The sequence below is a fragment of the Papio anubis genome, chromosome 7, assembly GCF_008728515.1.
Source record: "Papio anubis isolate 15944 chromosome 7, Panubis1.0, whole genome shotgun sequence".
NCBI classification, from domain to species: Eukaryota; Metazoa; Chordata; class Mammalia; order Primates; family Cercopithecidae; genus Papio; species Papio anubis.
In genome coordinates, this window is record NC_044982.1 from 42,132,219 (window position 1) to 42,159,856 (window position 27,638).

Genomic DNA, 27,638 nt, shown 5'->3' on the forward strand with positions numbered 1-27,638 from the left:
TAGACCTTCTCTGCCAGCACATGCTAATAGTTACCCCAAGCACGAGTGCTTCTATAGTTCTTTTTTATTTTGACAGAGGGTCTTCCTTTGTTGTGCAGGCTGGAGTGCAATGGCTCAGTCATAGCTCACTGTGGCCTCCAACTCCCGGGCTCAAGCAAACCTCTCACATCAGTCTCCCAAGCAGCTAGGACTACAAGCGTGCACCACACACTCAGCTGAATTTTGGGGTTTTGTTTTTTGTAGAGATGGGGTCTGACTTGTCCAGGTTAGTCTTGAACTCCTGGGCTCAAGTGATCCTCCTGCCTCAGCAGCCTGGACAAAACAGTGAGACCCCATCTCTACAAAAAACAAAACTCCAAAACTCAGCTGAGTGTGGTAGGATTACAGGTGTGAGCCACCATGCCCAGCCCCTACCAGTATTGAGGATTTAAACCCATGTGGTTTTTGGCAATATAAGAAAACCTAAATCCTTTAAGATGATCTTTAAGTCACCATATCTAACAAGACTGCATCCTTCCCTTGTCTATAAAATTAATTCCCAGCAAATCCCATTCCAGGTGAAGTTTCATAGGACATTTAAGAAATGTACTAGAAAGCAGTCGGGCACAGTGGCTCACGCCTGTAATCCCAGCACTTTGGGAGGTCAAGGTGGGAGGATCACTTGAGGCCAGGAGTTTGAGACCAGCCTGGCCAACATGGCAAAACCCCATCTCTACTGAAAATACAAAAAGTTAGCCAGGCATGGTGGTGGGAACCTGTAATCCCAGATACTTGGGAGGCTAAGGCGGGAGAATCACTTGAACCTGGGAGGCAGAGGTTGCAGTGAGCCAAGATCACGCCACTACACTCCAGCCTGGGCAACAAAGCACGACTCTTGTCACTCCCACCAGAAAAAAGAAAGTACCAGAAGCAATTAACTGTGCAAACAGGGCCTGGATGATGCTTTGCAACAGGAACTGACAAGTGCTTACAATGTGCCAGGCCCTGTACAAAGCATCTTAGATGATGTGTTTGAGTAATTCCAGAACCGCCCTCACGAGGTAGGTACCAACAGTGCTCCTATTTCCATGGTGAGGATGTGGAGGCAGGGAGGTGGGTGAGGCTCTGCGCCACAGAGCTGGGGCTCTGCATTGTGACCCCTTTGCCATATGCCTCTCAAGGCACTGCTATCATTTCTGTGGACTGTAAAATTGACTGTATTACAACATTGATGTGGACCTAGGGAATTAAAAATAATAAAACCAAGGTCACTGGGGAAAATACTGCTCTGCCAACATCAGCAGGGTTTAGCACTGGCACCAGTGACATGCAGCATACTCTGGAAGGATCCAGTGGAGGAAGACAGAGGGGAAAAGGGAAGGAAACAAATGGGAGAGGAAGAACAGAGATAGAAGATAAAGAACAAGAAGAGAAGGAAAAATATTTATTTTCTTTTATTTTTTTAGACAGAGTCTAGCTCTGTCTCCCAGGTTGGAGTGTAGCAGCATGATCCTAGCTTACTACAGCCTCTGACTCTTGGGTTCAAGCAATTCTCGTGCCTCAGCCTCCCAAGTAGCTGGGATTATAGGTGCCTGCCACCACACCCAGCTAATTTTTGTATTTTTGGTAGAGACAGGGTTTTACCATGTTGGTCAAGCTGGTCTTGAACTCCGGACCTCAAGTGATCCGCCCACGTAGGCCTCCCAAAGTGCTGGGATTATGGGCATGAGCCACCACCACGCCCAGCCAGAAGAGGAGGAAAAAAAACATTAGGTTGGTGCAAAAGTAATTGTGGTTTTTACCAACCTAATGTTTTAGGAAAAAGAAAGTCTAGGTCAGACATGGCGGCTCATGCTTATAATCCCAGCTACTTGGGAGGCTGAGGCAGGAGAATCGCTTGAACCCAGGAGATGGAGATTGCAGTGAGCCGAGATTGCGCCACTGTACTCCAGCCTGGGTGACAGAGACACCGTCTCAAAAAAAAAAAAAGAAAAGAAAAAAAGAAAAAAAAGAAAGTCTGTAGGGAAGGGTAGAGCCCAGGCATTTAGAAGAAACTCAATGAATACTTGCTGCACCAACAGAATAGAGGCTCACCTAAGGCTGGTGCTGTATGACCATCCTTCTTGAGAACTCTAAACATAGAGTGCTAAAGCTGTGACAGAAATGGGAATTCCAAGGAAGTTCAGGCAAAAACTTGTATAAGCAATACTTCCTCAGGGTAGAAAAACAAAATTCAACAACATAGAAAGGTGTAAGATAAAAAGGTAAGTCATTAGCTTCCAACCCGGCCCTCTCAGGAGGTCCCCTGAATTGTGTGTCCTCTCAGAAATACACAAGCATGCATACATTTCCCTCTAAACACAACAGTATCATAAAGGGCACACTGCAACTTGCATCTTCAGCCCAAGGGTCTACCTGACAAATGAGCTCACAAAGGACGGCAGAGACCTGTGGCACGGTCTGTTAAGGCTGTAATTCATATTGCAACACCAAGATGGCAAAATTATTTCCTTTTATTCTGTGGAACGTCACTAAAGTAAATAGACATGTGCATGATTTAAGTTAATTTATACATGATGAGAATTAAGGCTGAAAATGACTTCCGGGGAAACTCCTACTATTAGTTTCTGGGCAGGGGCTGACTTCTCTTGGCTTCCTTATGCTTCCTAACTCCCAGTGGGCCTGAATAGACACTGGCCAGACTTTCAAAGTAGCTTCTTGAAGATGGATGAGGATCTGGAAGGAAAAACAAACAAGAAATAATGTTTTCTCTAAGCACTGAAATGTTTCCTGTTCCTTCCATACTGCACCATTACCCACTCACATTGCCAAAGTTGTTAACATTTACATCCTTTCCCACCACCAGCTCTTCTAGGACATGTCCATAAATGGACTTGAATAGTGTTCTAGCATCAAACTAGTTTGCTTCTACTTGGACCTTAAATTTCTCAAATAATGCAAGAGCTTTTGTTTTGTACTATGACCATTTGATATCCTTGTCTTTTCCAGCTTTTTCTAGTTTTTCTCAGGTGCTTCCCCATCCTGTTCCACACTGGATTTGTAACTCTAGGTCATTTGCATGCTTATCAGAATGCCCCTTCACTAATGTGCAAATGAGGCTTCAGTTTCCCAAAACTCATGTCTTCCTTTTTTCTTGGTTAATTCCTCATTTTGCTAAGTACATTGCTAAATAACTTCTTAGGAAGAGATATGGGGCGGCAAACCCTCGCATGTCTGAAAACATCCAGATAGATTCGGTTAGGTGTGAGCACATGTTGAAAGTCATCTTCCCTGTGACCTTACAGGACACTCCTCCATTGTCTAAAAGCTTCTTATTGCCAATAAGACGGGTGTTAAGTCTAGTTCTCATTTTTTTCATAGGCAAGCCACTTTTTTATTCTCTGGAGAAAGATGTTGGGATTTTCATGTTTGACATTTTTGAAATTTCAACAGGACGTGTCTAGGAATATAAGTGCACACTGCAGCTTGCTTCTTCAGCCCCAAGGACCTGCCTAAGGAGAGACACGTCCTGTTGAAATTTCAAAAATATCAAACAATGCAACGTCACTCACTGTAGTCGGTACTCAGGGCCCTTTCACCTAAGGCCCTAAGAACTTCCAGATTGGTCCTGTTTCCTTCTCTTTTCTATTATACTTCCTAAGACATTTACTAACTCTTGCCTTCTAACTCCCTATTCAGAGTATATAGACCATCAGCTGTTCCTGACCTGCAATGTGTCATCAACTCTGAACCCCAAGCCTCCTGGGGCTTCAGCAGAGGGAGTCTAACGCCTCCTGTAGTTTCCTCTGTAGTTTATTGGACAGCAGTTTTCTCCGCTACACTGTCAACCTGTGACAAGCCATGCTGCACTTCTTCCAAAAATGTGTTGAAATATAAATATTTCAACTCATTGGTTATTGCCAACTCTCATTCCTATCCCCTCTCCCCTCAGGGAAGTCTGAAAAGAAATGTTTTGAAAGCATTAGAATGTGATTTTTTGTAGCGTCAGTTTGAGCTCTATAATTCATAAATAAGCTACATAAGGAAAAAAGCAAAATTCTTACCCAGTAACAACTTACCTGTTTAGAATAATCCATTCACCTGTTCTGTTTCAGGGTCCAAATCAATATCATAAAAACAGGGCCGGGTGGGGAGTCCAGGCATTGTGCTCATCTAGGATGTAAAAAAGCATTACAAATAAACTAAAGCTGGGCACAGTGGCTCACGCCTGTAATACCAGGTTGAGGTGAGGATCACTTGAGGCCAGGAGTTCTAAACCACTCTGGGCAACATAGTGAGACCCCCACCTCTACAGAAAATAAAAAATTAGCTGGGTATGATGGCATGTGCCTGTAGTTCCAGCTACTTGGGATGCTAAGGCAGGAGGACTGCTTGAGGCTAGGAGTTTGAGGCCACAGTAAGCCATGATCATCCCATTGCCTGGGCGACAGAGCGAGGCCATGTCTAAAATAAACGTAAAGTCATCTTTACTTTCACTTTTCCTTCAGAAAGAAAGCCCAAGGCACAAAGATAGAACATCATTTTATAGTTGTCAATAAAGTGGGTACTCTTCTTGTTACATATTAAAAATCAAGTCACTAATCCTGTTAAAAAACTCAGACTTAGAAACTGATCCCAGGCAGGCGTGGTGGCTCATGCCTATAATCCCAGCACTTTGGGAGGCCGAGGCAGGTGGATCACCCAAGTTCAGGAATTCAAGACCAGCCTGACCAACATGGTGAAATCTGGTCTCTACTAAAAATACAAAAATTAGCTGGGCATGGTGGCGTGTGCCTGTAATCCCAGCTACTCAGGAGGCTGAGGCAGGAGAGTTGTTTGAACCTGGGAGGCAGAGGTTGCCGTGAGCTGAGATTGCGCCACTGCACTCCATGCACTCCAGCCTGGGTGACAGAGCGAGACTCCATCTCAAAAAAAAAAAAAAAGAAAGAAACTGATTCCTCATGTCCTTCTGCAAACCAAATGCCAGCCTTCGCGGTCATCTTCCATGTGGTCACAAGCAGTAGCAGGAGGTGTTTCCACCTTCACCTTACACGCATGAGTGCTGGGGAGTGCAGGAGTTGCTCACTCACCTCCTCAGCTCACACTTTGCAAGACCAAAAGGAGGTGCGGGGCTTGCCTGCTTTTAAATTTTGTTTTATTCAGTCTTGCTAGCTGAGCTGCCCATGTGATTTTTGCTTCAGCAACACGACGGTAGGAGTTAGTATCCTTTAACTTGGGCCAAGACACTTTTGTACATAATCTAGACGGTTTTATAATCACTATTCTTACTGGCCCAAAATGGCCTTCTAAAACTAAACTCGTAATGCTTACAAATTATATTTGTACTCACTGCTTTTCTAAAGACTCAGCTTTGACAAATTTCTACTTAGATGCAAATATGTATGGCTTGCAAGTGAAAACTCAGTATATTTTTATCTGTAACAATGTCCTATATAATGAATACACACAAGTTCCAAATTAAATCTAGACAGGAAAACAGTTTAGGTTACTTCTAAAACTTAACTATAAAAAGGTTATTAAAAAAGAATGAGTCATCTTCTGTAACACAAAACATCATCAATACTTTAGAAAACCTCATTCTGACTGACTTCTGAGTACCAGTCAATATTCCCCAAAACATTATAGGGATCTGACAACTGGTTTATATTCTCATATCGTGTAAGAGGTAAGGAGGTGCTAGGTGTGAGACAAGTAGGAGAAAGGAAAGGATGGGTCCTTAGACCCAGCAGAAAAACCAGAAGATGACATTATAAAGATAAAAGACACATGCCCATTGTTGTAGACATACATGTGATGTCAGCAGAAAACCCTAAAGATGGTTCCACAAACAGTGATGAGTAGGATTTTTGATATTTTCACTCGTTCCTCAAGAGGATTTTCCCTCCTAAACACTGGTCACTGATAATCAGAAAATATACAAAAAAAAGAAAATATTATGTGTACACACATGTATGAACTTAGATATAAAGTTCTGAAAAGAAGCCATCACACTTTGAATTAATATAGAAAATATTCAAATAATCTGAGTCCTGTTAAGGCCCCAACGGCAACTGGAAGGTGTTAGAATAGTGATTAAACCATTTGATCATGTGTGGAAACATCTTGGTCCAACTTAAAGTTGAAGGCCTCTGACGCATACTTTGTTCTAAATGAGAAAGTCTTGAGTTGGGCAGGCTGTGTCTCTCTCCACCTTACAGCCTGACTCTTACTGGCCTGACTGCTTCCAGATTTGCTTTCACCTCTACTGTTATCCTTCCCTTCATGTGAAGATCAAAAGTGACAAGAACGAGTACAGCTACCCCTCTTTCAGCTGGTAGTTGCTGACAACTTCTCCAAAAAGAACACCACATATTTCTGCAGTATTCAAGGTGCTGGGAAAAAATGGTGGAACATTCCTACCAAAGGGGATTTCTACAAATCCTGGAGACTGATGTACATCATAGCAAAGCTAAGCCTCCTGCTCTCTAGAGGGCTAAGGAGGCAGTGAGATGCAGGCATTTGTGCTAAGCACCACTGTGATGTGATGATGTTGCCCTACAGTGTGAACTGAGGGCAGCAGGGCTCTCACCTTTCATAATTTGCCCAAGGCCAAGATCTGGAGGTGAAAATGGATTCAGCTCTAATGTCCTATGTTTTCAACTCTATAATGCCACCTCCTACCACTTTCTTACCATACTGAAAGAATGACATAAATCTAAAAGGAGATACGTTGGTTTCTTTTCCATGTGTGTTGGTTTAGTTTAATATTTCAATCCTATATTGCATGGCAGTATAATCTGTAGATATAGGATACAGGGCAGATTTAGGGGATAACCTAGATTCAGGATCCATGCTAACCTTGGAACAATGTCAGCCCAAACTATGATTTTGTCCTTAAGCATCCCTCCCCTCTGCTTCCCAATTGGCAATATTCTTCCTTGAATATGCATAAAATCTGTAAGATAAGAAAGCACTGGATACCTCGTTCACCTTGAAGTGTAAATAAGCAACCTCACCTTTCATATCTCAAGGGTCCCATTTGCATTTTTTAATGGGGAAATTCCTTACTCAAAAATAATAAACCCGCTGAATTTCAGGCATAAGTTCTAGGCCTGTCAGCAAGACCCTGGGGGCATAAAACCTCTGTCCCTACCTCCTAGGGCTGTTGGGGGACTGAGTTAATCTATGTAAGGCTCCCAATAAACATTAACTGTGATTATGTTAGCACTACCCCAGCCTATCAACTGGGATCATCCTAGATTCAGTGAAGGGCATACTGCCCCTGGGAAACAGAATTTTTTATTCAGTATGAGTAGTCATGGCATCATTCTTGAATTGACACCAAGATGGTCCACAGCAAGAGCTATATAGGTCCTGCTTTATAGCTTATGATCCACAGCAATCATAATAGGCGTGATTCCAACTTTCTTCTGGGCAGCGAACTCTGCTCACTTGGCATTTGCTTGATGGTTTCAGCAACACACTTCAGACAAGAAGTGCAGATGCGCCCGCTCCTCCCTTGCAGCACACACTTACCGTTCCTACTAAGGGGTACAGAAAACCAGCCCCGACGCTGGCGCGGATGTCGCGAATGGGCAGAATGAAGCCTGTAGGGACACCTTTTTGCTCTGGGTTGTGAGACAAAGACAAGTGTGTTTTAGCCATGCAGATGGGGAGATTCCCAAAGCCCTGGGGAAAGAAGGGAAGACAAATGAAAAGATGACAACACAGCAGTGACCATCTGGGCCCTGTGATTACATGGATTCTTCCTTCCATTTATTTGAAACATCCAACTCCCTTTATATACATCTCTACCTTGCTGTCCTCCAGCTTATTTATTATGCCAAAAAACAAAAAAAAGAACTCTGTTGAGTGAGGGAGTTATGTACTCACAACTGTAGTCCACAAGTGAATATTTTATTTCCATCTATGGAAATAACATAAAACCAATTTAAAATAACAGTTTGGAGTAGATATGAGAATAAAATTGGAGAGGGTCAGGTGTAGTGGCTCATGACTGTAAATTCCAGCACTTTGGGAGACTGAGACGGGTGGACTGCTTGAGCCTAGGAGTTCGAGACCAGCCTGGGCAACATGGCGAAACTCCATCCCTACAAAAAACACAAAAATTAGCCAGGTGTGGTGGTGCATGCCTGTAGGCCCAGCTACTCAGGAGGCTGAGGTGGGAGGATTGCTTGAGCCTAGGAGTCAGAGGCTGCAGTGAGCTGAAATTGTACCACTGCACTCTAGCCTGGGCAATGGAGCCAGACCTTGTCTCAAACAAAAAAACAAAAACTGGAGACATTCTCAATATTTTGGTAAGACATTCTGCATTTCCTCATGGATTTCTACACATTCATATACCGCCTATGGGTAAATAAAGAACCAGGGACTGTGCCGCCTAATCCAAACCCAGAATTTCAGAGGACAGAAGGCTGCCACCCACAGAAGTGAAGCAATGGGTACTTGCCAGGGTTGGAAGGACCCAGAGATTGTGACTCCAGGCCTGCTTTGCAAAGAGTTGAAAGGACAAACTAACCAAAAATCTACCTGCTTTGTGTAGACTTCAGCTTTGTGTTGAGCTTCGGGGAGTAATTCAATGTCATCTGCTCCATAGATCTTCTGTGCAATGATCCTGATTTTATCCTCGACTGGGAGCTAAAGCACAAGAAAGAGATGGTGACACCATGACTGGACACATGTGAGGACATTTAACCAGGACATAGCCACATTCTAAGTCAGAGTCCCTAAAAGGGGCAGAAGATGGTTTTTATATAAATATATATATATGCAAATAGTTTGAGGTTGATTGGGTTAAGAACACTTTCTCTTTCCTTTTTTTTTTTTTTTTTTTTTTGAGATGCAATTCCAGCCAGGCTGGAGTGCAATGGCACGATCTCAGTTCACTGCAACCTCTGCCTCCCGGGTTCAAGCGATTCGCCTGCCTCAGCCTCTCGAGTAGCTGGTATTACTGGCATGCACCACCAAGCCCAGCTAATTTTGTATTTTTAGTAGAGACAGAGTTTCTCCATGTTGGTCAGGCTGGTCTCGAACTCCCAACCTCAGGTGATCTGCCCGCCTTGGCGTCCCAAAGTGCTGGGATTATAGGTGTGAGCCACCTTGCCTGGCCAGGAACACTTTCTTTTAATATCAAGCCTCAGATTTTATAAGTGAAAATGTCCCACAGAGGTAAAGTTTTTATATCTATATATGCATACATATATATACACATACATGTATTATATATATAGATATAGATACACACATGCATTAATATATATTAAGGTTTTATGTAAGTACATATTTAAAATCTCTTGCTAAGTACATCATAAACAGTATTGCTGACTACCCAAGAATAATTATTTCTTCATAAATAAAAAGTAGATGTTCAGGCTGGGTATGGTGGCTCATCCCTATAATCCCAGCACTTTGGGAGGAGGCCAAGGCAGGAGGATCACTTGAGCCTAGGAGTTTGAAACCAGCCTGGGCAACATGGCAACACTCTGTCTCTTTAAAAAATAAAAATTTTTAAATAATAAAAATTAAAAAGTAGGTGTTCTAATACTGGAGATCAGTCCTGTCAAACCAGATCTGGGGACACTGTTTATGAAATAAGACAACCAATGTCCATCTACATAATTCCCAGTTTGTATATGAGAGGCAGATGCTGCCCTTAACACAACTGATTAAGTGCAAACACCAGGAATTAGGAAATAATCATAAAAGCAAAATCACCTAGGTACTGGAAAAAACAATCCAGTGATTTACATGATCAACACACATTGGGTGTGTCCGCTTTCTGTGGCACCTGAAGCAAACAGTGCAGTGGACAGAGACCAATGGTCTGGCTGGTGAGGGCTCAGTCCCATGAGCTGTTTCCTCTGGGGCAAAGCCTTCAGAGAAGTGGAGCTGGTTTCTTAAATGCTGTGTAGACTAGTTCAGGGCATTAAGATTCAGAGAGAACAGCATAGGGAGAGGTTGCCTAAAGGAAATGAGAAGGAAAGCTACTCATGGGTAATTTGGATGAGCAAATTACAAAAATTAGGCAATATATCTGGCTTTATACTCCCTAGCAACTAAAGCTAAAAGAACATATTAGGCAAGTTTTTATTTATTTATTTATTTATTTGAGACAGAGTTTTGCACTCGTTGCCCAGGCTGGAGTGAAATGGCGTCATCTCAGCTCACTGCAAGCTCTGCCTCCCGGGTTCAAGCGATTCTCCTGCCTCAGCTTCCCAAGTAGCTGGGATCACAGGCGTGTGCTACCACCCTTGGCTAATTTTATATTTTTAGTAGAGACGGAGTTTCACCATTTTGGTCAGGCTGGTCTCGAACTCCTGACCTTAGGTGATCCACTGCCTCAGCCTCCCAAAGTGCTGGGATTACAGGCGTGACCACGGCGCCCAGCCAAGTTTTGTTTTTAAAAGGAGCAATAATCTATATCTATAAAAACAAAAATTCCCTTTTGAACTAAATAGTGATAATTTATGAAGGGGCTTTGTATAATGGACATGAATAAAGTGAATCTTCAATAAGGACTTTATAAAGATGAAACAGATTATTTTCATATGCATCTCATAACTGGAGCTCTATAAATGCCAAGGCACATTTAGAACTTCTGAAGCAAAAGCACTTTGGTTGAAGGGTGATTTAAGACTAGCAGACGCTGAGTAAGACAAAAAGTGGCAGCCTCCTGTTTGCCAGAATGGATAAAAGTTGCAAGTAGAAATGGGTTCTAAAGTCCATATGTCCCTGCTCTTCCAGGTCTCCTGCTGGTTTTCAAGGACTGGGTTTCCAGTCTTGGGTGCTATGCATGGGAGCGTGGAGAGGGTGCCTATAAATGCTTTGCGTTTGTGTACAAATTTGGGTTTATGGCATTTTTCTAAAAAGATGATTGCTGAACAGATTTTAAAACTTGTCTATAAAACCAAAGCTCAACAGGAGAATATCAATGTCAATGTTAATTAACTGTAAGTGTATTATATCTGCAAGAAGCAAAGAGAAATAAGAGAACACTAAAACTCAAGAGTAATAAGTTTATTCAGGGCTATTTTTGAAAGTCTATGATTATCTATTAAAAACCAAGCCAGGCCAGGCACAGTGGCTCATGCCTATAATCCCAGCACTTTGGGAGGCTGAGGCAAGAGGATCACTTAAGCCCAGGAGTTCAAGACCAGCCTGAGCAATATAGGGAGACCCAGTCACTACAAGAAAAATAAAATAAAACAAACTTTTTTTTTTTGAGACGAAGTTTCGCACTTGTTGCCCAGGCTAGAGTGTGTGCAGTGGTGCGATCTCAGCTCATTGCAACCTCCACCTCCCAGGTTCAAGCGATTCTCCTGCCTCAACCTTCCAGCCCCAGCTAATTTTTTTTATTTTTAGTAGAGATGGGGTTTCACCATGTTGGCCAGGCTGGTCTCCAACTCCTGACCTTAGGTGATCCACCCGCCTCGGCCTCCCAAAGTGCTGGGATTACAGGGGTGAGCCACTGCGCCCGGCCAATAAAACAAATTAGCCAGGCTTGGTAGTACATGTCTGTGGTCCCACCTACTCAGGAGGCTGAGGTGGGAGGACCACTTGGGCCCAGGAGGTTGAGGCTGCAGTGTGCCATGATTGTACCACAGCACTCCAGCCTGAGCAACAGAGCAAGACGCTGTCTTAAAACAAAAAACAAACACACAAAAAAACCAAGCCAAAAACTAGTCTAGAGAATAGGAAAATTAACTACAGCATATATCTCATATTCCTAACAAAGTTTCCAGTTGTTTTTTCCATACTACTTAATGTCAAATCACATCCTGAAATACATTGGACAGATAAATGAAAACAAAACACAACCCTATAATAAGAACAACCTTTTCCTGAATTAACTTTATTGTATCATAGAGTAAACAGGGCTCTACTTAGACCAGGTGTAATTTAATTTGCTTAGTGATGGAAAAAATGATGAAGCTTCCTGAAGTACTTTGGTTTTGCATGTGAGGGCCCTGAAATTGAGGCAGCACCTTACTGGGAAGTGAGCCTGGGGGCCCACGTCTTTCCCCCTTTACTGAAAAGCCATCAGAAAAATTTTGTAAGCTCGATGCAGCCCCTTACCAATCTGCCACATGGTTGGTGCCTTGTGTTAAAGGCTACAGTGAATTACGTATTTGGTCTATACGTAACCTTCTCTTCTGCCACCTGTACTTTGACCCTTTTCAAAGTTGGGATATGAGCAACGGTTCCCCCGCCACCCTGGGGTATTCCTGCTTAAATCCTCTCTGTAAGTGAGCAATGGCATGTTTATAAGAAGGCTGTCTGGGCGGACGCAGTGGCTCACGCCTGTAATCCCAGCACTTTGGGAGGCTGAGGTGGGTGGATCACGAGGTCAGGAGTTCGAGACCAGCCTGGCCAAGATGGTGAAACCCCGTTTCTACTAAAAAAATTAAAAAATTAGCCGGGCACGGTGGCAGACGCCGGTAATCCCACCTACTCGGGAGGCTGAGGCAGGAGAATCACTTGAACCCAGGAGGCAGAAGTTGCAGTGAGCTGAGATCATGCCTCTGTACTCTAGCCTGGGCAAAAGAGCAAGACTCTGTCTCAGAAATAAAAAGAAGGCTGCCTACAGGTCGTAGTCCAGGCTGTGGTTGGGTAACTCACCTATGTGGGAATCAAACCACAAGGCTGAAGCTGCGAAGCATGGGGCTCTAATAGAAGTAGCCACACAGAAACTTCACTGTGCCCTTTTCGTCTTTTTTCTTTTTTTTGCAAATAGCAAATCACCCACCTTGAGGTCATAAAGGAGCTGGAAGCTGCTGGGTGCTTGTGCTGCTCTCTGGACGGCTTGAGCCAGGGCTAAGGCACCCTTGCCCCCTTCTGCCCAGTGAGTGCACTTCACGGCATCAAAAGCCCCATGTTCTCTGGAAAGGCGGCTGATGAGGTCCAGCTCAGCCTCTGTGTCTGTCCTGTAAAGGAAGCACTTCATATGAAAGCATGGAAAATAGTTGGAGAGACAGAGTCTGTCTTCTTTTTGCCATAAAACCTCATGTGAATCACCCACTGATAAACAAACATTAACTAAGAAATTCAGCCTGGGTTTGAATCTCAGGTCTGAAACTTACGAGCTGGTGACTTTTGGCCAGTTACCTAAGCTCTATGTGCTTCAATTTCCACCTGGGTAATATGAGAATAATCACAGCACTTATTTCATTGGGACATCATGAGACTCAGATGGTAAATTCACGTAAAGTACTTGGAAAATTCCCAGCACTCCACAAGGAATCAGTAAATATTAGCTTTTAAGAATTCTGCTGGCTGGGCGCGGTGGCTTATGCCTGTAATCCCAGCACTTTGGGAGCCTGAGGTGGGAGGATCACGAGGTCAGGAGATCGAGACCATCCTGGCTAACACGATGAAACCCCATCTCTACTAAAAATGCAAAAAATTAGCCAGGCGTGGTGGCAGGCGCCTGTAGTCCCAGCTACTTGGGAGGCTGAAGCAGGAGAATGGCGTGAACCTGGGAGGCGGAGCTTGCCGTGAGCGGAGATCGTGCCACTGCACTCCAGCCTGGGCAATAGAGAGAGACTCAAAAAAAAAGAAGAATTTTGCTTCCCATTCTACTGTGGTGAGGCCATTATAACAAAACCCTGACCACCAGTGCAATACCTAAACAACCCACACAAGTTCTTGCATGACCCCTTCCAGTGTAATATGCCCAATTCTTTGTCAAGACAACATCCCACCAGATCAGTAAAATAATGGAACACTATAGGCCTATGACCTTCTGTTAGCATAAAAGGCCTCTAAAGTTGAAAAAGGAACACCGAACTTCAGGCTTGTGTGTTACTTCCCCCAGTGGAAAGAAAAAGGGCCCCCAGGAGCTGAATCTGACTTTGGGACCCTCGGTGGGTGAGGTGGTGAGCCCGCTGTGACGTACACAGTGCCTGTCATGGTGCTGGCTAAAACCACAGGCTATAATAGCAGTAACTGAAAAACAAAATAGGCCGGGCGCGGTGGCTCAAGCCTGTAATCCCAGCACTTTGGGAGGCCGAGACGGGTGGATCACGAGGTCAGGAGATCGAGACCATCCTGGCTAACACGGTGAAACCCCGTCTCTACTAAAAAAAAAAAAAAAATACAAAAAACTAGCCGGGCAAGGTGGCGGGCACCTGTAGTCCCAGCTACTCCGGAGGCTGAGAAAGGAGAATGGCATAAACCCGGAAGGCGGAGCTTGCAGTGAGCTGAGATCCGGCCACTGCACTCAAACCTGGGCGACAGAGCCAGACTCCACCTCAAAAAAAAAAAAAAAAAAAAAAAGAAAAACAAAATAAAGCTAAAAGCAGTGCTGTACAATCAGCTCCAGAAGATTTTCCACATTCATCCTTTTCTCTTACACTCTACACTTACTTGAATGCATTCACGGCCACTACTACTGGAATTCCAAACATTCTGGCATTTTCAATTTGTTTCTTCAAGTTACTGAAGCCTTTTTCAACCAGCTCCAGGTTCTATAAAAACAACAGTGAAAGGTCTACGAGATCAGAGAGTTGAAAACCACTGCAGGTTCTTCTTCAAAGGCAAACAACCTCCTTGAGCCAGCAGCCACTCACTGTCAGGACAAGGAGGCCAAGAAAGAAGAGAAGGTTCCTTGGTGCATTTCCTCCAGTGCTGTGAGTGGATGCTATGGAGGACTGCAGCTTTCACTCCAGCCTATGACACTAGAGTGGAGCTCTGCTTGTTTCCCAGCCTTCGAGAAAAAAAGTGCTGGTATATTTGCTGTCATTATGCCATAACATTATAGCTTATTTGCTGTTTGAAAGGAGTTAGTTACCCTTACCCAAATTATATTTACAAATTGTGTTTTTAGATTTTATGTATTCGTAGGGGTATGATAATACAAACTGACTCTACTCGGCACAGCACAGACCCTTCCATCAGAAGACAGAGTCTAACAACATAGTGGCTGGCACAGAAGAGGTATTCGTTACATGGCTGCCGTAAATACTGCTAGGAAATATGAAGTAAGCAGCGATGTTTTCAAAGGTTTTAATGAACTCAGCTGTGAATGAGGGCAAGAAATAAGATAAATACTGTCTTTAGGAATCAGGCCAGTGGCTGGGCCCAGTGGCTCACACTTGTAATCCCAGGACGTTGGGAGGCCAAGGCAGGAGAATTCCCTTGAGCCCAGGAGTTTGAGACGAGCCTAAGAAACATAACAAGACCCCGTCTCCACAACTGAAAAGTTAATTAAAAAAAAAAGGCCGGGTCTGGTGGGGTGGCTCACACCTGTCATCCCAGCACTTTGAGGGGGATGAAGTGGGTGGATCACAAGGTCCAGAGATTGAGACTATACTGGCCAACACTGTGAAACCACGTATCTACTAAAAATATAAACATTAGCTAGGTGTGGTGGTGGGCACCTCTAATCCCAGCTACTTGGGAGGCTGAGGGAGGAGAATCACTTGAACCCCAGAGGCGGAGGTTGCAGTGAGCCGAGATTACACCACTGCACTCCAGCCTGGCGAAAGAGCAAGACTCCATCTCAAAAAAAAAAAAAAACCGAGCTGGATGTGGTAGCTCACACCTGTAATCCCAGTACTTTGGCAGGCTGAGATTGGAGGATCACTTGCGCCCAGGTGTTCGACACCAGCCTGCCTGGGCAACATAGGGAGACCCTGTCTCTACGAAAAATTAAAAAACTAGCCTGGTGTGGTGGCATGTTCCTGTTCTTCCAGCTAGTGGGGAAGCTGAAGCAGGAAGACTGCTTGAGCCCAAGAGTTAGAGGCTGCAGCTATGATCACGCCTCTGCACTCCAGCCTAGGTGACAGAGTGAGACCCTGTCTGTCAAAAAAAACCAAAAACCAGCCAGGCGCGGCAGCTCACGCGGTCAGGAGATCGAGACCATCCTGGCTAACATGGTGAAGCCCCGTCTCTAATAAAAATACAAAAAAATTAGCCGGACGTGGTGACAGACACCTGTAGTCCCAGCTACTTGGGAGGCTGAGGCAGGAGAATGGTGTGAACCCGGGAGGCGGAGCTTGCAGTGAGCCGAGATGGTGCCACTGCACTCCAGTCTGGGTGACACAGCGAGACTCCATCTCAAAAAACAAACAAACGCCGGGCGCGGTGGCTGAAGCCTGTAATCCCAGCACTTTGGGAGGCTGAGACGGGCGGATCACAAGGTCAGGAGATCGAGACTATCCTGGCTAACACGGTGAAACCCCGTCTCTACTAAAAAATACAAAAAACTAGCCGGGCGAGGTGGCGGGCGCCTGTGGTCCCAGCTACTCCGGAGGCTGAGGCAGGAGAATGGCGTAAACCCGGGAGGCGGAGCTTGCAGTGAGCTGAGATCCGGCCACTGCACTCCAGCCTGGGCGACAGAGCCAGACTCAGTCTCAAAACAAACAAACAAACAAACAAACAACAACAAAAAAACCAAGTACTACAAACTAAAGGGAAGCCATTAAGGAAATGTACCTTTAAGTATGTTTACTGCAGCCCTGCTTGTAGCATTGGAAAATTATAAACATAAACCTCCTCCAAGGGGGACTGGGCCAATGAATTACAATACATACACTCAATGAATATTTATCATGCAGATGTTATGAAAGTGAGACCCATCTGTGTTAACATGGAACCTGTCCAAGACGTACTAAAGGTGCAAAACCATGGAGAGCTTAATTATTCCATTTTAGGACAAACACAAAAATACATGCGTATAATTCACGATAATTTTTTAAATGTTGAGAAATATGCTCTGAACTGTTAAGGGGACTCAACTCACATATATTATATTCTTGTAATGTTTGTTTATTATTTTTTACAAAGGGTATATTACTATTGTAGGCTTAACAATACATTAAATATTTTAAAAATAAAAGAGTCTTATAAAAATACATATACTGAATCATGAGCAAAACCCAGCAGTAATGTTTGTGGATACCAAAAAAGCAGAAATGGGTAGGATAAAAGGTGGAAAACAACTGATTCATTATAAATATGATTTATGCTTTTTTTCCTTTAATAATTGAAAACTGAGATTATGATTTATTTGAGCTTCTAAAGAACACTGCTAATTCTTTACATGAAAACCAATTAATATGTAAGGCTGATCAAGAACAGTTTTAAATAAGCAGAATTTCTTAAATGAAGACACCAGCTGGGCCAGCTAGGGGCAGTCACTGTAATTAGACACAGGAAAGGCTGTGGGGTGGCAGGAGGGCCAGAACTGTGAATTCCCCTCCTACGCGTGAATCAGACAAATGACCATAAAAGGCAAACCATAACTCAGATGACAGGCAGACTCAAGGTACCAGCAATTTTTTTCTAGCCAGTTTTGAAATACTTCATTTGGGGCCTGAACACTGACCCTGTATTGCTTGATAATTTAAAAGCCTTCCAAAAAGGCAGAAAAATTGAATTAGCAGTGACAGCAGGTGACCTTGCCACCTTATCTGATGGCCTGTCTCTCCTGTAACCACCCCAAACTGGCTTCAGAGATGTTTCTTTGATGGTAAATGACATAAATATGAAAAGGTTTGAGCTCACAGTTGTTCTCTAGCTTCCTGTTTGATGCTATAAATATCCAGGAAGCTTTGTCTAGAAAAACCACCAGAATCCTGACCATGTATCTTGGCCCTTTAATATCGATTTAAATCTGGAGAGGAGAAGCCATTTCAAAAAAGGTCTCTACTTGTTTCTGATCTGAACGGCATTTGGAACTTACCCAGCCAATGCAGGGAAGACAATGGAAGGGAACTGCTATTAGTCTAGGACAGGGTTTCTCAGCCTCACACTCCTGACATTTGAGCTGGATAATGTTGTAGGGGGCTATCCTGTGCATTAAAGGATGTTTAGCCAGCATCCCTGTTTCTACCCACTAGATCCTAGTAGCACTCCTCACTTCCAGTTGTAATAATAAAAAAAGTCTCTAGACATTGCCAAATGTCCCCGGGGTCAAAATCAGCTGTTGAGCAGCAACCACTGGTCTAGGGCAGTGGCTTATTGACACCCTATGTAGGACAATTCTGTTTTGTGAGGCCCATCTTCCCTATCTACTCATTTAATGTAACTACTCAGCACGCTGCAGGCCTTTTGGCACCCTGCACCCTGGGTCACAGCAATAACCCATTCATTTCCACACGGGCGAGGTGGAGAAATGCTGATTCAAAGTGTGGTGCTTTCTAGGACACGTGATGCACGTGATGAGAAATAACTGAGGTTACCTCCTCTATGTAAGCCTTGGGAAGAGGCAGTCCAGCAGTGACCTGGAAGGAAAAGAAACAGAGTCAGAGGCATTTCCTATTTAAATCTCCTAGCTTAAAACGGTGCTTGTCATGTGTTAAAGGCAAGAGGCTGCAATGCTTGCAGACTGTACAGTAGTATAAGATTATTTCCTGCCCTAAGGACTTAGGGCATGTGACCAATCACACAGCACAGAACAAAAACGACTGCTTTGAGCAGCGTGGAAGACCTCTATGACCTGAATTAAGCAGGTGAGAAGGATCGGATCGATGGTGGGAGAAGTGGAAAGGGGTGTACCCTAGGCAGATGCAGTGACTCATCGAGTGAAGGCCATAGCAGTGAGGTTGGGAATCAAGGGCAGTGTGGGGAAAGAGGAAGCGGTCGGGCCTGCGGAAGTCACCCTGGGATGTCTGTCGATGGAGCCTGTGATGAGCCCTGCTGTGGTTTCATGAGCTGGTCCACAATGCCAACCCAGCATTGGTGGAGCTGAACCATGGTGTAGGGTCAATACAAACAAGAGGGAAAACAATACAGAAAGATTTTCTTTCTCTTTTATAGAGTGTATCTAAAGGATGGAGATGTCTGGTGCCACCCTCCCCCTCAACGCCCCCCGGCCCCCAGTCTTGATCTATGCCATGGCTCAGCCCTGTTACATCCACAGAATTGAGCAAGTGGGTGAAGGTGTCCATTTCATGGGCCCCACCATGGGCAGTGGATAGTGATTAGGAAGCTCCGTCCTCTCCCACTGCAGTGAGACCATGGTGCTCCAACTCCAGAAGGGGTCATGAGGAGGCAGAGCAAGAAGCAAGGACCTTACACGTAGCTTCCCGTCAGTAAGGTAATGGGAGCAGGACGCCTACTCCCTTGACAGAGCCATATGTGCAAATGTTCCCCTCCATGCACAGCATTATAGGACATTATCCTGACCGTGAGGTCAGGAGGAAGCAAGGAAAGGAGGTGCGATGGTGTGAGGGTGAGTGAGGGGTATAAGAGAGAGGAATGTTAGTTGTGACTGGGGAAAAAAAAGGGAGTCTATTCTGCGCTACTAGCAGAAAGGGGTGTGCTGGGTTGGGAGTGCCTTTGGCACTCAGGGATAATTAAGACTGGATGGGGTGCTGGGGTTGTTATGGCAGCATTCCCAGTGTGCTCTGGGGACCCAATCCTTTGAAGGGGTCCATGAGGTCAAAACTATTTCCATAAGATTCCATAACATCTTATGGCCCTTTTATTCTCATTATCATCCTCTCATTGAGCATATAATGGACTTTTCCAAATGTTATGAGACATGTGATGTCACAACAGATTAAGTACTATCTTCAATTAAGCCGGACCCAGAGAAGATCTGAAAAATGGACAATGCCTAAATTTTGTTGGGAAAAGATAGTGCATTTTCATGTTTACAAAGTTATTTATGTTAACATGTAATTCAGTTTTAATTTCTAATGTGGTAAATATCAATAGCTATAACCCACATGAACAAAAGCTCTTTTAGGCCCTCAATAACTGTCAAGAGTGTAAAGAGGTTCTGAGGCCAAAACAGAGAACTGCTACATTAGAACAAACCCTGACCAAAAGAAATTTGATTTTTATCCTGTAGGTGAGGGAAGCCTTATTTCCTAAGTTACAATACAAGCTCCTGGTGGACAGGAATTTAATAGTTTTTCAAATGATTTCAGAAAACTAGCACCATGTCTTTTCATGTAGGACCTAAAGAAAAGGTGTTAAAATACTAGGATAAAAAGTAGAGTAGTAGGAATTTCTAAGCAGTAAGAATTCAGAGAAATACAAAATTCAGGCTGGAGGTGAGGATGAGCCAGTCTCCACCTGTTTCTCTGTTACCAGGGCAGCCCTGGGCAGATCTGTCATTCTCCTCTCCCCTGCTCCCTCCCTAGGGTGTGGAGGCCCTGTCCAGCATGAACTACTCAAGAAGGGGCTGACCTCTGTCTCAGCTAACTGGTTTGGGTGGCTGGTTGCCAGTGTCACTATACAGAGGGATACAGATTTAAAAAGAACAGTCTGAACATAAAACAGTTTTTTGTGGGGCTAGCCAAGCACACGTCCTTGGAGGGGTTTAGATGTTGTCAGATGTCCTCCGAAAGGTAGGCCAGGCAGCCGATTTTGGCCCTCTTAAAATGCTGAGCGCTGACGGTGCCTGTGAGTGATAAGGCAGCCAACACAAGGGCTGTCTGCCCATCCCTTGCTTTTGCTGCCTATTAATCACGAGGATAAAAGCAGCTCAATAAAGAAACAGGCAGAAGTCATCCAACTTCCTTTCGGCCGTCAGCACACTGCTGATAATCAGACACTTCAACCCACTGCTCACCGTGGGGCCGCCCCCGTGCATCTTGAGAGCTCTGACAGTGGCAACAAGCACCACCACGTGAGGGCGGAGGCCGGAATACCGGCATTTGATGTTAAAAAACTTTTCCATTCCAATGTCTGCTCCAAATCCCGCTTCCGTCACTGTAAGGAGGAAAGCAACAGTAAAAATGCCATCCCAATTCCCCTGATGTTAAAAGAAATATACAGTCTATTCACTGGTTTTGCAAAAACACTAACCTACAAACCCTTCTGGTCCAACAAGCTTCAGTGCGATCCGGTCTGCAAGGATGGAGGAATTGCCGTGTGCGATGTTGGCAAACGGGCCAGCATGGACAAACACTGGAGTGCCCTGTGGAAACCAGGACACCGTGAGCTGAGCTGCCAGTCCTGCTTCAAAGTGGGATCACACACTCAAGAATATGGAATTGATTTAGAATCAGAAGGAAAAATACTTCCCAGAGGGAAAATACAAAGTCATCTCTTTTATTTTAGTAACCTCCCAGTCACAGGTGTGAGGAAGAATGAGAAGAAAGAGATGAGCAAGTGGAGAAGGTCTTGACTACCCAGGTTAAGTGTGCTTTATAACCACTCTGCTCTGACTGTCCAAAACCAATTCAAGAAGGCAGGAGTCACTCTGCTCACCTCCAATGTCTGCATGAGATTGGGCTTGATTGCGTCCTTCATAAGCACTGTCAATGCACCACTCACCCCCTACGAAACAAATGTGTGCAGCGTGAACTCCCACCAGCAAAAAAACCCAACCTTCTGAAACCAATATTTGACATTCTAGCCTTACCCATGTTAGCCATCTTGGACCAACTGATACTTTCACCTGAATCAGACCATTCATGGTTTCTTTCTGGATATGCTAGGAAGTTGCCAATTATTTATTTATTTATTTTTTGAGACAGAGTCTCGCTCTGTTGCCCAGGCTGGAGTGCAGTGGCGCAATCTCGACTCACTGCAAGCTCTATCTCCTGGGTTCATGCCATTCTCCTGCCTCAGTCTCTCGAGTAGCTGGGACTACAGGCACCCACCACCACGCCCAGCTAATTTTTTTGTATTTTTAGTAGAGACAGGGTTTCACTGTGTTAGCCAGGATGGTCTCGATCTCCTGACCTTGTGATCCACCCGCCTCGGCCTCCCAAAGTGCTGGGATTGCAGGCGTGAGCCACCTCGCCCGGCCAAAGTTGCCAGATAGAATAAAAATGACATTCACATGTAATTTCTGGAAAAACATGTGACTCTGGAAACAAGTATCTTTATCAAGCTCTGCTGCTGACTGATGTGAGAAATCCATTCTAGACTCGGTTAAAGCATGGCAATGCTTGTTCCTAGAGTACTCAGTTATTTGTAACTCTGGTATCTGGGCAGAAATTTCTATAAATACCAAACTCAATATGTGTCTTCCAAAGCTGAAACTGCAATATTACGCAAGAGTTCAATACCAGCTTTTAACATCAGGTCACTCTATTAAGCCATCAAAGTGTAGCTGAACTAACTAGCAACAAAGATAAAGCAATGGTACTCTTGATGTTCTCTGCAAATTGAAGTCATACGCCCACTTTTAGAGATGCCCACAGGATGAAGATGTTACTCAAATCACCTGGACTTGTGATCTATTAGTAAAGCATACCACCTATTATTCACTCTGATGTACTTTTTAAACATTTCATAATTATCTTGCAATTAGCAAAATAGGATTAAACTGATGAGTTAATTGCAATGTCTTAAGTACAGCGTTAAATTCTGTTATTAATAACTGCTGAAAGACCCTAGGACAACAGATACAGATATGTCGCCAAGCCTGGCATGCCTGGGTACCCACCAGATCTTCGGCACTGACGGGCTCCCCTTTCTTACTGGATGCCACCACCATTTTGCCCAGTCTTTCTCTCATGTCTTCTAGAGAAGTGGTGAGAGCCAGCACAGCCATAATTTCACTGGCCACAGAGATATCAAACTGGGCCTGTGGGCAGGGAAAAGAGGCACTAGCAAAAACTGTGTGTTAAACCAGAAGTGTGAATTGCAAGTGATCCTTTTTTACATCTGAGGCTTAAACAAATAGCTTAAAAGGATAGAATAACAGAATACTACCCAAAATATTTAATGAACATAATCTTCTAATAGCAAAAAATATTAATTAATTATTCCAAGACCCTGAGTTGTCAATTTTTTTTTTTTTTTTAGACAGAGTCTCATTCTGTCGTCCAGGCTGGAGTACAGTGGCACAATCTCGGCTCAATGCAACGTCCACCTCCCGGGTTCAGGCAATTCTCGCACCTCAGCCTCCCAAGTAGCTGGGATTATAGGCACGTGCCACCATGCCCAGCTAATTTTTGAATTTTTTTGGTAGAGACGGGGTTTGGCTAGACTGATCTCGAACTCCTGACCTCAAGTGATATGCCCGCCTCGGCCTCCCAAAGTGCTGGGATTATAGGCGTGAGCCACCACACCCAGCCCTGAGTTGTCAATTTTTTAAAATAAATGTTACAGTAGGACCAAAAAGCTATGATTTTATCATGGCCGCTTATAATCATGCGCTTATTTTCTTCATATACAAGGGAACAATATGGTACCTCAAACCAAGGAGATATACAGTGAAATGGCTACAAAAAAGAAGCAATTTTAATCAATTTCTATGCAAGGATATTCACTTGGGGCTCTCCACCTCCAGGAAAAAATGCTGGGGGAAAAACACACAGGTGACACATGGGATTTATTGCAAAAGCTGTCAGGAGTGCTCAATGCCACACACCTACTCACTTCCATTTTAAAAGGGAGAAGGCAGAACAACACCTGGCAGTATCAATCGTATGAGAGAGGATGGAGGAGGAGAGAAGCAGCAAGATCTAGTGCCTCCGAACTAATTTCCTTGGAAAGGGACAAATTGTTACCGTCCGTGTGTGACCCTTCTCTGTTGGAGCCTGTCCAATCGTGATCTTCCTCAGGAATCTATCATTGGTATCCAACACTATAGCAGACAGGCAAAATATAGAACGATTTTGAGTAAAAGGACCACAAAGTTAAAGGAAGCAGCAGGGTTTTAAAGCAATAAGTCTAATTGCATGATTGTCTATCAATATTTGATCTCAAAATGGATGGCAAAGCTAGAATATGTGTTAAAGTTAAGAAATGATGTTCATATACCATAAATACACAGGAGTTATTTTTAAAGCAAAGGAATGTGGAGTGGCTTGGTTTTATTCCATCTAGAGAATTCAAACAGTTAACTAGAAATCTGGAATCTATTTTAAAGCATATTCCACATATAAGAAAAACAGAGCAGTCTACATTTTTTCAAAAGACTGAGGTTTGTGTTGTTGTTCTGTGGGATGATGACTCATTGACTTTCCACCACCGTAAGAAACACAGGAGCCATCAAATCAGGGCAAGTGCAAATATCTTTTGAAACATGCTGGGTGCCAGTCCTGGTCTGGAAATTTAGGAAACATAGCACACTTAACAGAGATAATTTCTATTCTGATGACAGAATATCTATCCAATTGTATAACCACGAAAAACATGGCAAAGATCAAGCAACTAACCAACTAACGACTTCCCAGGACTAACTACTGTTAACATTTTAGTGTACCCTCAGTTCTGGTTTTTTGTATGTGTAGTGTAATAGGAAATATATTTGACCTTTGCCATGGGTTCCTGACACAAGGCTCATAGAGCTCTTGGAATTCCAAGGGTGATAGGAGTGTCTTATTATTCATTACAAACTTCTTTTGATCACACCTGAGTTTATGGTAATAAGTGACTTATGGTAGGTCTCCTAGACAGCCTCAGGAAAGGACTGGTCACCAAAAAGAACAAATGATTAGAGGACTGGAACTTTCAGTCCCACCCACCAACCTCTGGGTAAGGTATTAGGGGTGTATATTACTCTTGAACAGGCTGGGCGTGGTGGCTCACGCCTATAATCCCAGCACTTTGAGAGGCCAAGGTGGGCAGATCACCTGAGGTCAAGAGTTTGAGAACAGCCTGACCAACATGGAGAAACCCTGTCTCTACCAAAAATACAAAATTAGCCGGGCATGGTGGCACATGCCTGTTAATCCCAGCTACTCAGGAGGCTGAGGCAGGAGAATCACTTGAACCTGGGAAGCAGAGGTTGCGGTGAGCTGAGATCACTCCATCGCACTCCAGCCTGGGCAACAAGAATGAAACTCTGTCTCAAAAAAAAAAAAAAAAAAAAAAAATCCTGAACAACATTTGATGAGCCTCTGGGCTGGTGAACACATCCAGGTGCTGGGAGAGTGATGCACCCTATGCTTCTCTTCCATCTGGCTGTTTCCGAGCTGTATCCTTTATAATAAACCATAAGCACAAGTGAAATGCTTCTCTGAGTTCTGTGAACCATTCTAGGAAATGAACCTGAGCAGGGGATTGTGGGGACCCTCCAGTTCATAACCAGTTGGTCAGAAGCACAGGTGACAACCTGGATTTGCGATTCGTGTGTGAAGTGGGGCAGTCTTGTAGGACTAAGCCCTTTATCTATAGGATCTGCTCCAGACAGTTAGTATCAGAATTGAGTTAAATCATAGGATACTCAGTCAATATCCACTGGAGAAGTGAAAGTTGAATTGTTGTGGAAGAGAAAAACTACCCATCTGGTGTCAGAAGTGAGGTACTGAGAGTACTATGAGTATGGAGAGGAAACAGGAGTTGCCATTTCAGTATCAAATGCCAAACAATATCAAAGAAACACAAAATGAAATTGATCCATATTCCTATTAATAACATCATTGTTGATGGCTGAATATGTTTTAGAACAGAGTTTTTCATCTTAGAGATTGGTGAAGAAGTGTGAGGATGTGAGAAGCTCACAGAGTACAAATTTGCCTATATATTTTGTGGGTTTTTTTTCCTTTCAAGATGTTTTCTATTTCAAAATCAAAATAATTTCAAAGTAAAACACACACACACACACACACAATGAACAAAAAAACCCAGTTCATACTCTAAATGAGTCAAGGAGGAGAGGCATTTTTAAGACACTTGATAACATGCCAAATTATTTTCCATAAAGACTATCATAATTTCATACCAAAACAGTGTCTTATATAGCAATCAGACACATACACACGCCCCACTCTTACTATAATGTGTTGTTAGAGCCAACCCTTATTTTTCAAGAGAAAAAAGTATCAGGTTTCATGTAACTAATATTTCTGTAAAAAATAGCCAGTCAATAGGTATGACTGCCTCTAGTTTCTTAGAAAACATGAATGAGACACGGAGCAAAAGAAAAGTAAATCGGATACTAAATCTTCAAAATGGACTTTTAGCTTATTCCTTATAAAATATTATACCATTTGTCTAAAGCTATTGAAGCAAAGGCAGAGAAATTCCTGTGTGGTTTTAGACGTTGAGGGTGTCATCTAAAAAATGCCATTAGCTAGCAACAGTTATTGAGTCAAGGAAAATCACAAAAACGGTCAATAAATTGGCCTTCAGCTGCATTCTGCATGAGGGGATGAAGATTCCTTCTCAATAGTGATACAGAATAGAAAGCTGCATTGTTGATGCAAAGTAAAATCTAAGCTACACTAGTTGTGCATTGAGAAAAGTAACATATGGCAGTGAAGCCAGGCAACCTACTTACTAAATTGGTAAGTAATTAAACCTTGAAGGCTACCTAATATATTATAAGAGAATTTAATAAAATGAGGTAAAAAAATGATTAGGTAGGCCGGGTGCAGTGGCTCATGCCTGTAATCCCAGCACTTTGGGAGACCGAGGCGGGCAAATCACAAGGTCAAGAGATTGAGACCATCCTGGCTAACACAGTGAAACCCCGTTTCTACTAAAAATACAAAAAATTAGCCAGGCGTGGTGGTGGGCGCCTGTAGTCCCAGCTACTCGGGAGGCTGAGGCAAGAGAATGGTGTGAACCTGGGAGGTGGAGTTTGCAGTGAGCCGAGATTGTGCCCAGCCTGGGCAACAGAGGGAGACTCTGTCCCAAAAAAAAAAAAAAAAAAAAATTAGGTAAGCTAGAGAACTACAGAAAAAATCAAGTCATTTATGCCACACAAGAGTTCTAAGAATAAAGGTCACACATGATTCAAGAAGTGATTAAACATAATTTCTCTACTTCATGACACCAAAACTTTTTGCATAAAATTAATTTGTAAAATGTTAGTTTTGGTTTAACTACCCTAATTTCAGTCAACACTGAATAGCCAGCAAAATGTTCGACCAATCCAATGAAGAGAGATTTGATGACAGCTAATAAGGAGAGATACTGAGAGGTGGCAAGAAAAAGAAATAATGTCACCATCTTAGTCATGCCTTAGCTGGTAAAATACCAACATGGAAGCTTCTGAGCCTCACATTTTAACAACTATTCTGGAGGGTGTGGGGTGTGCAATATAGTCAAAACAAACGGGATTTGTATACTGCTCTGGTACCTCTTTGCCAAGTTATGGTTTCTGGATCAATGTCCAATCTTGCAAATCTGTTTATCTCTTCATCTGTCAGTGTGGTAGGGTCAGTCTTTTCAATGCCTAGTCTCTGAAAGGGTAGGAAAATGAAAACATAAAATAAGACAAATAGAAGCACAATAAATGTAAAACAAAAATTTTGATCTCTAGCTCTAAATGGGATCCCCTCTAGGAAATGCAAACCATCTTGAATTCAGAAGGAAAAACTGAAAGCTGGGGGTTATTTCCCACTGTCAACCTAAAAAAAGACATTACAAAAAATTATCTCCAAGTAGGTTGAGTTTATTCAGGAATGAGAGATGAGGATTATAACTTGGGATGCCACAAATATGCCTAGTGAGGAAAGGGAAGCTTTTACTAGCCATGAAGGCGAGCTTTGGCTGGGTGTGGTGGTTCACGCCTGTAATCCCAGCACTTTGGGAGGCCGAGACGGGCAGATCACCTGAGGTCAGGAGTTCGAGATCAGCCTGGCCAACATGGTGAAACCCCATCTCTACTAAAAAATACACAAATTAGCTGGGCATGGTGGTGGGTGACTGTAATCCCAGCTACTTGGGAGGCTGAGGCAGGAGAACTGCTTGAACCCAGGAGGTAGAAGTTGCAGTAAGCCAGGCCGGGCGCGGTGGCTCAAGCCTGTAATCCCAGCACTTTGGGAGGCCGAGTT

At 43.6% G+C, this 27,638-nt stretch overlaps 1 protein-coding gene across 1 annotated transcript in view; it reads right to left on the reverse strand.

Annotated features, from left to right (window-relative positions):
* Positions 1-2,472: 2,472 nt before the first annotated feature.
* Positions 2,473-27,638, reverse strand: part of MTHFD1 (methylenetetrahydrofolate dehydrogenase, cyclohydrolase and formyltetrahydrofolate synthetase 1) — a 63,984-nt gene continuing 38,818 nt past the window's right edge. The window contains exons 9-21 of the mRNA XM_031668972.1: positions 26,942-27,160; positions 23,421-23,497; positions 22,352-22,492; positions 21,166-21,234; positions 20,761-20,872; positions 20,525-20,664; positions 18,183-18,224; positions 14,365-14,465; positions 12,746-12,923; positions 8,530-8,637; positions 7,516-7,668; positions 4,059-4,152; positions 2,473-2,715 (exon numbers count right to left, since the gene is read on the reverse strand). Of these exons, the coding sequence (XP_031524832.1) occupies positions 4,063-4,152; positions 7,516-7,668; positions 8,530-8,637; positions 12,746-12,923; positions 14,365-14,465; positions 18,183-18,224; positions 20,525-20,664; positions 20,761-20,872; positions 21,166-21,234; positions 22,352-22,492; positions 23,421-23,497; positions 26,942-27,160 (1,430 nt within the window). The 3' untranslated portion in view covers positions 2,473-2,715; positions 4,059-4,062. The remainder of the gene's footprint in view (positions 2,716-4,058; positions 4,153-7,515; positions 7,669-8,529; positions 8,638-12,745; positions 12,924-14,364; positions 14,466-18,182; positions 18,225-20,524; positions 20,665-20,760; positions 20,873-21,165; positions 21,235-22,351; positions 22,493-23,420; positions 23,498-26,941; positions 27,161-27,638) is intronic.